This window comes from Sminthopsis crassicaudata, chromosome 2, assembly GCF_048593235.1.
Source record: "Sminthopsis crassicaudata isolate SCR6 chromosome 2, ASM4859323v1, whole genome shotgun sequence".
Lineage (NCBI taxonomy): Eukaryota > Metazoa > Chordata > Mammalia > Dasyuromorphia > Dasyuridae > Sminthopsis > Sminthopsis crassicaudata.
Genome location: NC_133618.1, coordinates 226,912,036 through 226,924,007, shown reverse-complemented (window position 1 = coordinate 226,924,007; position 11,972 = coordinate 226,912,036). Strand labels below are relative to the sequence as shown.

The 11,972-nt window shown below is 39.8% G+C and overlaps 1 protein-coding gene across 1 annotated transcript in view; it reads right to left on the bottom strand.

Annotated features, from left to right (window-relative positions):
- The window catches only part of PTK2B (protein tyrosine kinase 2 beta), a 168,551-nt gene continuing 156,579 nt past the window's right edge, over positions 1–11,972 (bottom strand). The window contains 7 exon segments of the mRNA XM_074288376.1: positions 1–1,546; positions 2,487–2,567; positions 3,389–3,526; positions 5,432–5,478; positions 6,889–6,913; positions 7,771–7,806; positions 9,648–9,794. Of these exon segments, the coding sequence (XP_074144477.1) occupies positions 1,331–1,546; positions 2,487–2,567; positions 3,389–3,526; positions 5,432–5,478; positions 6,889–6,913; positions 7,771–7,806; positions 9,648–9,794 (690 nt within the window). The 3' untranslated portion in view covers positions 1–1,330.

Sequence of the window (11,972 nt, the reverse complement as noted above, 5' to 3'; positions counted from 1 at the left end):
AAATGGTACATTTTTAATTCAACCACAAATCAAATAGAAAGAAGATGGTAGAGTGTTTTATGTAAACAACCAAAAAATAAAGGAAGGGAGGGAGAGGGGAAGAGAGGAAAAGAAAAGGCGGGGTGAAGAGAAGAAAGGTAGAGAAAAGAATGGGAGAAAAGAGAGAGAGAGGGAGGGAAAGAGGAAAGAAGAAGGAAGGAAAGGGGAAAGGGAAGAAAAGAAGTAGAAAAGGAGAAAAGAAAGGAGGGAGGAAGGAAGAAAGAAAGGGTGGGAGGGAGAAAAAGGAAGGAGGGAGAAAGAGAGGAAGGTATGGAGAGAGAAAGGAAGAATGGAAGAGGGAAGAAGGAAAAAAGATATGAATGGAGGGCAGAAGGGAAGAAAGGAGACAGAAAGGCAAGAGGAAGGGAGGGAGAGAAGATGAAAGGAAATTAAGAAGAGAGGATGGGAGGTATAAAGAGATGGACAGATGGAAAGAGGAAGAAAAAAGGAAGGTGAGAGGGAAGAAAAGTAAATTATGGCCAGAATTCCTGCTCTGGCCTCTTTCTTCTCCCACCTTCCAGATCCAGTGCTTGTATCATTCACTCTAACAGTCTCCTTTCCCCTTCAGGCTCTTCTTTGCTTGTTCCGAGTCCCTTTTAGTAAGGGACATTTCTAGCTGAGACAGATGGCAGTCAGTACAGACCAGTCTGCACATTAAATAACCCCCTTTCTCTATACACTATACAAGAACATCAGTTCAGTCTGCATCCTTGCAAGGCCAGTCCCTAGAACAGGGCTCCCCTGCTTCTCTACTCCATCTGGTACCTCTGCTGTCCCTGGATTTCTCCAGGGAATCACTAATTAGTCACAGAAAAATAACAGCTTAACTCCAGCCCCTGCCTGCTATGTCCATGCATGAAGCCAGGGCAGCTTCTACAGGCACTGGGGATCCACTGATAAACACACTATATAAAAGAAGGGGGGAGCTGGGAAGGATAGGCTGGGGGTGGGGGTGAGGGCCACAGGAGCAATTACCCTCAAGCTCCCCTTGCTATCATCCCAGCTTCTGTAGTCCAGTGTTCTGTATGTACAAATGCCTCCTTGGCTTAACAGTCTGTGAGGTGTGGGGAGCCCTTATCTGGCTGGGGCTGATGGAACAGGGATCAGGAAAGGGGGAAGAAATCGTGCAAAATGGACCCCAGGTCAGCCCCCTGAGAAAATAAACGTAACTAGAGGCAAGACAGGAAGTAGGGGAAGAGGGATGCATGACACGAAAGTTGGAAGTGGGGTCACATGGGCCGGGGAGCCATCCTAACCAAGACCAGTGCCTCTTGAGGGCCCTGTCTGCCATTCACTCGGCTGGGGGACGGGCCAGATTGGCGACCATTTTGGCCTGGTCCACAGCATCCAGAAGGTTCTTGGCGTCCACGGCCAGGGTATGGGAAGCTGTGAGCATCTGACGCTTACATTCTTCACTCAGTGAAGTCACTGCATTCTGTTGCGCCAGGCGCATCTTGTTGATTAATTCTGCTAGGTCTTTGTTCAGCAACTTCTGTGTCCCCTCAATCTGCAAAGGGTTAAAAAGAAAAATTTAGGGTTTGGAAAGCTGAGTGATGGGAGGCTAGACAGTGTACACAATCCCTGCTAAATCTCCATGCTTGTCCAATAATAATCATGGAATCAGACCTAGATGCAGAATTAACCTCAAAGAATACTTAGCAATCCCCTCATTTGATGTTCTGTATGAAAGGAAACTCAAGTCTGAGAAAGTTAAATGGATTGCCTAAGATCACTCAGGTAGTATCAGAGGCAAGATTTGAACCCAGGTCCTCTGACTCCAGAGGCATTGTTCTTTCCATTATAACTGGTTGCCTCCCAACTTGTATACATTATCCTCTTTAATTCTCTGATGCTCTGTGAAGCACAAGCTATTAGACCCCCCTTTTATAGATGGGAAAACTGAGGCTCAGAGAGGCTAGGGTCACACAGATCTTCCTGAGTCCAAGTACAGCGCTTTATCCATTACTCTATCCACACTGATTTTTTTAACACCCTCCACAATTAACCCCAGTCACCAGCCTGTTAACTGAAGCTCCTGCCTCGGATAGACAGACAAACAGACATCAAATGTCTATAAACAAGTGGGTCTTTAGCTGCAGAGCTGGAAGAAATCTCAGAGATAGCTAAGTCCAGACCTTTACAGGTTTATTTATTTACAGCAGAGAGGGACCCAGAGAGAGGAAAGAACTTATAGACTGGCTGTTAGAAAAACTTTTCTCAGATTATTAGTCCCTAGAGAACATACAACACCTCCAGCCTCCACCATTCTACCTCTGTACCATTGCCTCCTATGATGCTCCAGACAGACCAGCCCCAGGAGAACATGGAGGAGGAAGGAAGCAAGTTAACAGAGTCCTCATGAATATTTCTTTGAAAATAACACATCCCAGGACAGGAGAAGACTAAACAGCAAAGTGTACAGTCCAGTCAGATCCTAAGAAACTTACTTCTGTTCGGGAAGCCAAAGGTAGAGTGGGCAGAAGGTCATCCACACTTCCAATCAGTTTCCGCAGGGTTAGACCAACATTCTATGGAAAGAAATTTCCCCACGTGAAGGTAGAATACCCCACCAGTCATAGTCCAAGGACTTACCCTGAGATTCATCTTGGGTAAGACTCTTAGTAGAATGTTAATTCTTTGAGGGAAAAATTGGTTTTGTCTTTTCATCCCTCATCCCTAGCATGGAGCCTGGGTTTAGGAGCATACTTCCCGAGAGGTCACCAACAATTGGGATGGGGTAGGGAGTTGCTTTGCCCCCAGAATGGTCCTCTGGACCATTGCCCACATACCTTGTAGTGTACCCTGCACCTCGTGGGTTCCACCCTTGTCCCTCAGCCTACCCTCTCCAAACTCACAATGCTTGACCTTTGTTTGCCTTTCACTCTCCTCTGTCCTTCTTTTGAGGCCTTGGGATCACTCAGTACTTACACCTTCCTCAATTAAATTTGCCTTGGGTGCTAGAATTCCTGTCTATGGCTCTGCTTGTTGGACTAGATTAGAATGGGTTGAGATATTACCTCTTCAGAAGCAATACTGAAAAATGTAGCTCCAGCAAATCATCTTGGGAGGCAGTTCCAGGGATAAATGACTAGAAAGTCACTGTTCTCTAAATCTTTCTGAAATCTCACAGAGAGCTTTGTTTCTATCTCTCCTATTCACTTAACACATTCTAATGTATAATTTGGCCATTTTTCTGTCTGTCATCATCCTTACTAGGACAAAAGTTCCTTGAGAGCAAAGGGCTATGTCTTTGCATGGGCCAGAGGGTACCATATGTTATGGGTACTTTCATTAAAAAGAACTGCTCTTGTTAACCCACACCGCCCTGTTTCCCCCTTTGGTTTCCCACCTTCACCACAACAACGTAGCCTTCAGGTGGCAGCTGGCTGAGTTCATTTTTGAGATCCAGAACAGCTCGAACCAGCTCCATGACGTTGATGTATACCATGTCATCTGTCCTGTCCAGATTGGCTGTTGGCAGGATTGACTGAGAGGAAGAAGTCAGGAAGAAATGAAGAAAGAATATCTATGAGAAAGGATGGTGTTTGAACCCACAGCTGCATTACCTTCCATGAATGGGAAGGAGAAAAGGGAAAGCAGAGGCAGGAAGGCTCAAAAGCCAAATGGAGCTATCTCCCCATCATTCTGCCTTTTCTCCCTGCATGAGTTACAGTAGTTATACCTCCAGGCTCTAGCCACCTTGTTCTTCTTACACTACTCTTTTGGAACACCTTAGACCTAATGTTCCCAAGCCCAGATTATATGGTCTCTCCTAGACCTTAGTTCTGTCCCCCAGTAGATTTCTGGCTTTGATCTTTGAACCGGCCTAATGATGGCTCGTTCCATTGCTGGAATGGTGAATTATATGCTTTGATACTAATCCTGGTAGTCCTATTTTCTACCATTTTAATTGTTGAAATAATCCCCATACAAAACTGACCTCCTCCCTAACCAAAAGAAGGCTCCCTCAGGGCATATTGCATCTTCCTTGGACAAAAATCAGGCTCAGACTGATAGTATTATGAATAATAATAGCAACTACTAACATTCATAGTGTTTTAAGGTTTGCAAAGCACTTTCTTGCTCTATATACATATATATGTTACTATACATATATATGTGTGTGTGTGTGTGTGTGTGTGTGTATGTATATGTGTGTATAAATGTCATTTCATCATTACAACAACTCTTTAAGGGAAATGCTAGTTCTCATTTTACAGATTAGGAAAATAAAGTTAAAATGTTAAATCATTTGCCAGGCTCACACAGGTAGTAAGTATTTGAGTTAGACTGAAATTCAGGTCCTCCTTACTCTATTACATATATATACATATATATATATATGTATATATATATATATATGTATATGTATATATATATATATATACTCTATTGCTATACCATCTAGTTACCTAGAATCCATTGTGCATTAAGTTTCTATTCCAGATTTAAAAACAGTTATTTTGTTGTTTTTCAGTCATTTTATTTGTGTCTGACCATGACCCCATTTGGGGTTTTCTTGGCAGAGATACAGGAGTGGTTTGCCATTTCCTTCTCCAACTCATTTTATAGACAAGGAAACTGAGGCAAACAGTTAAGTGACTTGCCCAGGATTATACAACTACTAAGTATCTGAAGCCATATTTGAACTCAGGAAGAAACCGGTAGAGGGAAATTTTTTTGTATGTGGTAACCTTTCACCACTGATCTTCTAGAGAGGAAAAATACTATCTCCTTGGATACTGAAAAAAGAGGAAGGTTCAGGGAAAAGGTCTTTTTTTCTCACTGTCATCTCCCTGGTCAATCATTATTACTTAGTAACAAGTACCTGGCTCAATCATCTCCCCTGATTTAAAAAAAAAAAAAGTGGTGTGGGAGAAGAAGGGGAGAAAATGTTGTGGTATAAGGGAAAAAACATTAGGCTGAAAATATAAAGACCTGGGTTCAAATTGTGTCACTTGGTATCTGTATAACATTGGGCAATTCACAACATCTATGGATCTTAGTTGAGGACATCTGCAAAATGAGGGGGTTGGATTAGACGGTCCTTTGTAGCTTTGAATCCATAAAATATGTAAAAATGATAGACAAAGATGAACTGAAAATTATTTTAAATGCTGAAAAGTTTTTTTTTCTAAAATTACACTTTAAAATTAATGCATTAAAAATGAGGCATCTGTTCCTATAAATTTCAATAAGGTTTGCCAATTTTTGAGACTTGTCAGAATGATCTCCCTAGGACTAAGTTCCCTCATCTGTAAGATATGGGGACTGAATTTGATTATTTCTAAAATTAGACTGATTAGATTGTGACTAGAAAAGTATGAGTTCTAAGTCCCTTACAGGTTGGGTCCCCCAAGGTAATTTACCAACTATTGTTAAACTCACCCACCTGAGCTCCCAGCCGTGGTGGCTTCTGAGGAGGTCCTGTGAACTCAGCTGTGAGCACAAAAAGAGAAAAGGGGAAATAAGTGGGGAGCAAGTCCTATCATCCACACTCTATTTTAGTCTAGAAATTCTTTTTTTCACTTCAGTTAACTCAGGAACCCTTCCCCTACTTAAATTCTAGAAAAGTCAAGGAAAGATTTCCATGTGACCCAAATGAAGAAAACAGCAAAAAATTGTCAAACTTCTTAACTTGGAAAAACATGACTTTTCTGACTCCAACCCAGCCCTTTCCCACATGCTCCCTGAGTATTTCCATCTAGAAAAGGTGGAGTTTTGATCTTTGATCCTTCTAAGATTTAATATACTAAGTCTGATTTTTAGTTGTACTCTGAACTCTGGTGGAAGTTAAGCAGCCTGTACCATTTATTCTTGATTTTCCTCTATTTTCCACATAGGCTCAGATGATGTGAGGGAGAGAAAGAAGGGAGACTAATTCTATTTCCTAATCTGTGGCCAGGAACCCCAAGGTCCCCCATACTTCCCACTTCCTTCTCTTCCATACTCCCATGAATATGTAAGAGCAGGAGCAGGAGCAAGCAGAACATATATCATTCCTTAACCTTCACAAACCTGGTAGTAAAAAATAGGTGTGATAGGAGAAAGGCTGTGACAGAACGAGAGACAGATAGATAGATAGATACAAATAAAGGGAAGAATAGAGAGAAGGAGGTGAAGAGAGAGATGGGGGAAGGGAGGAAGACAGAGGAAATATATACACATCTTTAGATATACATACATATATATATTTATGAGAGAGAGACAGAGAGAGAGAGAGAGACAGAGAGAGAGACAGAGAGAGAGAGAAAGAGAGAAAGAGAGAGAGACAGAAGGAGGAAAGGAGGGAAAGAGGGAGGAAAGGAGGGAGGGAGAGAGAATGAGGAAGAGAGAGGGAGAGACAGGCAGAGATACAGAAAGACAAAGAGACAAACCAAATTGGAGGGAAAGAGAGAGGAGAGAAAGGAAGAAAGGAAAGAAGGAGGAAGGAACAGAGTCAGCGAAACAGGAAAAAGAGGTAGGAAGAAAAGAAGAGGAGGAAAAATCATAGATAAATGGAAAAAGTACTGAGAGAGAAGTAAATGCCAGAACATAGGACTCAATGAGAGAAGGGAACTTAGGAAGATATAGGCAAGTGGGTAAGTGGATAGAAGACATAAGAAAGATGAGTGGAAAATAATGGACAAAGAGGAATTAAAAATCACTTCAAATACAGACAAATTTTCTAAAATTAGACTTTTAAAAAATAATGTACTAAAAACAAGATAGCTGCTGTTTCTATAACTTTCAATGAGGTCTGCCAATTTTTTGAAACTAATCACTAGTAAGACCATCACACTGACATGAGGAACCAGAAAGGGCAGACTTCATTAAGAAGTTAATAGTAAGATTGGAGGAAAAACTTACTATAGCCAGCTTCCTTCTCCGGGGTCTACAGGAAAGAAAAAGAAAATCAGTGTTATGAGCATGACTTTGAGAAAACCATGCCTTCCGTTTCCTTCCCTGTCTCCTTTTCCGAGAAGTCGGTACAGTTCTGACCACAGACCAAGGGAGAATTCTAGGGAGCCAAGCAGTGATTGCTCTCTGACCACTTGCAGCTCATGGCCTCTAAGGTCTGCTGGAATTTTAAACACAAAGATCTTAACACATATCTGTTGAACTGAAAGCTAAGCATCCCTGAGACAGAACAGTGAGAATTCTAAATTACATATTCTATTCAACAAATATTTGTTGAGGACTTACTATGTACAAACTCATTATATTTGTCACTAGAGATATAATCCACAGTCCCTGCCCTTAGAACCCTTACTCTGAAAAATGTGATGAGGGGAAAAAATATTTTCAATCAAAAGCCTGTGTGTATACGTGCACAAATGTAAATTTTGTTCACTCATTCTTTATATATTTATATATGTAGATCTTGTGCCCCTCAATAGACTACAAGCTGTTTAATGGTGTTTTAACTTTTGTTTTATAACTCTACTGCCTAATATAAGAACAGGTACCTAATAAATGCATGTTCTTTGATTGGGGAAAGTCAGGGAAATTTCTTTGAGGAGGTTTTCTATCAGGTAGGCCTTGAAAGGAGATTTGGGATTAAAAGAAGAATCTTTTGCTCTATCAAGGGAATAGATGTTGCATTGTTAAGCTTGGAAAGGGAATTAGCTCTCTGTGCTTGGGCTCATAGAACAGCTGGGTTAAACTTCTGGGTTAGTCATAGCAATACTCCCAGCACACATGATCTTGGTTTTGAGTTTGAGTAGCAAGGGCCCTGGGCTTGTCACTTACCAGTGGAGACTTATCATTCATGTACAGCATAGGGTCCTAGAAATGAGAGAACCAAAGAAAAAATTTCAGACCTTTAGTTTGAGTGAAAGAAGTAATCTTTTACAAAGTATGGGGAAGCAAACTGGGCATTGGATTAAATTGATTTTTTATTAATTTTTTTAGGTGATGGATATAACTACAATAGAATCTTTTATGAGGTCTATTTAACCCTCCCCTTAGAAGGAAGAAGACATGATTGCTTAGGGATTACAATGTTCTACAATGAGTAGAACAGCAAAAATCTGAGGTCTCTTGATTGGTTAAGAGTGAGTTTTGAAATGGAAGCAAATATATCAGCATCTAAGTGGGCCCATCCCATTCAGGCGGAAGGTATTCTAGAGCAAAAGGTGTCTTTCTTGATTGGGGGGATAGGCAGAAGGGAGTAGCATGCCAGAGGGAAATTGCTAGGCCTGTAGAATCTTAAACCTAGACTTGGAGTCTTTAGATATAGAACAGTTTAGCAATTTTGGACTGCAGTCATTTATTTTACATACACCCACATATATTCAGATATATATACATATACACTCCCTGATATGCTGTCATTATTATTCCTATATGAATAAATTCAAGAAAGCATACATTTCTGGGTTAGGGTGTGTGAGAGCTGAATTAAAACAGGAAAGTCAGAAGTGATAGAACCTAATATCAAGACACATGGGCAGCAGTAGCAGAAGGGGAAAAAGTAAACCAAGATTAGTGTAGGGATGCTTAAGAATATGAACCTAGATAGACCAGAAGGCTACAAGTAGCCTAGCAAAGTCACTAGTTCAGGAATGAGAGTGAAACACTAAACATTAGGCAATGATAGTTGACTTGGGAGTCAGAAAGTATCCAGTTCAAATTCCAGTAATAAAAATAAGCTAACATTTATGTATGATTTTAAAGCTTGGAAAGCACTTTTCATATATTGTTTCACTAGATCTCCAGTACGATTCTGTGATTTAAGTGCTGGTATTACACTGGGTAATTTGAATGTAATTTTTACTCATTTTAAAATTGAGGAAAATAAAACTAAGAAATGTAAGTTGACTTGCTCTGCATCACACAGCTACTAAGTGTCTGAGGCAAGATTTGAACTCACATATTTCTAACTCCAAGTCCAGAGCTCTATTACTATGTTATCTAGCTACTATTATAAATAATTAAAAGGAGAGAGAGAGAGAGGGAATGAGAGGAGAGGAGAGGAGGAGGAGGAGGAGGAAAAGGAGAAAAAGAAGAGAAAAAGGAAGAGAAGGAGAAAAAGAAGAGGAGGAAGAAGAGGAGATGAAGGAGAGGAAAAGAGAAGTGAGTCCTGGTTTGGCAATCCAAAAGTTTTAGTTTTAGTTTGCACTCGGACAGTTAAAAACTGGATGACCTTAGGCAAAGCACTTCATATCTCTAGGTTTCAGTTTTCTCATCTGTAAAATGAGGGGATCCTTGACTCAGAAGATATGAGGAACTATGGATCCCCCTTCATTGGCAAAGTTGGGGACAATGAGTATGGAACATGGTAAAAGCTGATGAATATTGGATTTTTGGCAGTTTTTTTAAAGTAATTTTTTTCTTTTTTGAAAGACAATTTGCTGGAGAAGAGGTGAAGGCATACTTGACAATGACTGTGATACAAAAACAAAAAGTGACAGTAAAACTTTTTTTAAATAAAAAATAATTATAGAAATAGAATTGTATAGTCTCTGAGGTCTCTCTCCAAAGCCATTTATAACTTATTATTGGGTAGGAAGTCAGATCGAATGATTTCTAAGACTTCTTCCAGCTCTGATTCTATGACTTTTTTTAAAATATGAGAAGCTCCTTAGAAGTCTTAGAGGACAATTCCCATTTCAATTTCTACTCACCAAGGACTTTTCTTCCTGCCTGAGCCACTGATAATCTTCCACCATCTGCTTCTGTTGCTTGTCCAAGATCTGACGCATCTTTGCTCTCTCAGCTTCCCATAGCTGCTGGGCCTCCTCTCGACTACTAGGACGGACAAAGTCCTCTTCCTGAGATGTCCAAAAGGAGAGAAAAAATGGATTCTGAGAACCAGTCCTTGGTCCTGATGAAGGCTAACCTCAGGATGGGCACCATAGAGCTACAAGCCACAGACTTGGTAGAGAGTTTTGGTCTAGGTAAAGTAGCAAAATGAGGGGAACATAGCAAGTCCTCCCTCACCAAGAGGCACCACTTTTATCCCAGATAATTGGAGACTCCTTTGTCTTTATTTGCTTTAGGGTTATTAATAGTTGGACTACAGGTACAGACCTATTATTAGTATTTCTGGAAATCACATACCTACTTGTGTGGTTGTGATAGCATTAGGAAACTAGCATTAGGGAATACTATAACCCATATTCAAATAGTTATATGTTGCCTTATTGAAATTTGCATCATTATCTTAAAGTGAGTGTTCCACTTAATACTGTAACTTAAGGAGTTAAAGCACTATATAAATATCAGCTATTATTTTTAAAAGTGTAACCTATTTGATGTGTGTATATCAGATTCCTTGCTGTTTTGGGGGAGGAGAGATGTAAAGAAGGGAGAGAAAAAAATTTGGAACACAAATGTTGAAAATTATCTTTCCATGTATTTGGAAAATAAAATACTATTGAAAAGTTTTAAAAATAAAATAAAAGGCCAAGGTGATTTCCACTTGGACACCAGGCTTTTAATTCCAGTGGTAACTTAATGGGCCCTTATTAATGCTTTCATAATACTGATACTAGGCTAATATTAGGCTCCTACAGATCATAGATAACTGAGAAATAGAAATAGTACACAATCTGCCAAATAATGTATTTTTCCATAAAAATAGAATTCTTTATTAAAATAAAAGCATTACTTAATTAAAACCTCAAAATAAATTTCTAAATTAAGATATGTAATATAGAGCAAGATTTCAAAACAAACAAACAATAATTAAGTTCAAGTTAAACACTTTCTCCTAGGCATAATTAACTGAAGTATTGTTTAATTTAATTCAATCCTGATTTAATTTTCAATCATTTACAGTGCTTCCTACCAGTTCACAACTCAATTTCTTAGGGGGGAGAATGGCCAAAATGTGTAGTTCAATCTACTCTCCATTCCCCACCTGCCAATCTTTGTTTAAAGCCCCAATTGGTTCTCCTTGTTTCTGGCAATTTTATTTTTCAAATAGCACTTCAGGACCTATTTCCTTTAACAGAAAATATAGTCAATTGTCACCTCTTAACTTTTATCACCTCTATGTAAGATGAAGGACTCTGCCAATCAGGAAGAGGTTCTTCTAACATACAAGACTTCCTTCTTTTCCCTTTGAGCTTCCTATTGCCATTCAAGTCATTTTGAACAGAATACTCAAGATTATATGTGAGCTAGCCTAGCTGTGAATGGGATGGCTCTCAGCCTGAGTCCTACTTGAGCACTCTCCTGTCTTTGATGTTACCAGCTCCTGTTTGGTGTTCTCTTGATCCCTTTGAAAAGTTATCCTAACCTGACTCCTGCTATGATTGCCTCCAGAGGCATATTTAAATTTCTCTGTTACTGCTTCTGAAATAATATGCTCTGGATCTTCACTTAGAATCTGGACTTAGCACCTCCCTCCACATCCCTAATTTTTTCACCCCAGATATCTCCCATTTTTTTTGAACAAGTCAGTGGGAGAACAAACTCTCTTCAAAGGAATTTTGCTAGAATCTATCTACAAGCACTTTGGAAAGAGCAGGACTATTTTTATCATTTGTTCTAGATCAAGAACTGCTTGTCCCATTTATAAAGCAGCTAATATGTCCTTTTGGCAGTTATTAGTTACATATTTAAAATTACCCTTAAATGTCTACATACAATGTGAGGAGTTAGACTATATCACATCCATGGACCCTTCCATTCCTTGGATCTATGAAAAATAGATCTGCAAGAACTTATAGCAAGCATGTTCAGAGGAACAGCTTATAACTGACATGTTCCTAAAGTAAAGTAACAGAAGAGTTACTTTGCCTGCTAGGCAAAGTACAGAGCCCTGTTAGGCTCTGCCAAATGATACCACTGCTTAAGAAACCAGCATTCCCATTGGCCCCTCCACAAATAGTACTGCTTGCAAGCAAGAGATAGCGGAACCAAAGAAATAGATTCTTTGGGTAACTTAGCAGAGGTAACCAATGGAAAGAAACAAGAGGGTTTTCCCCTTGGGGCAAAGAAGA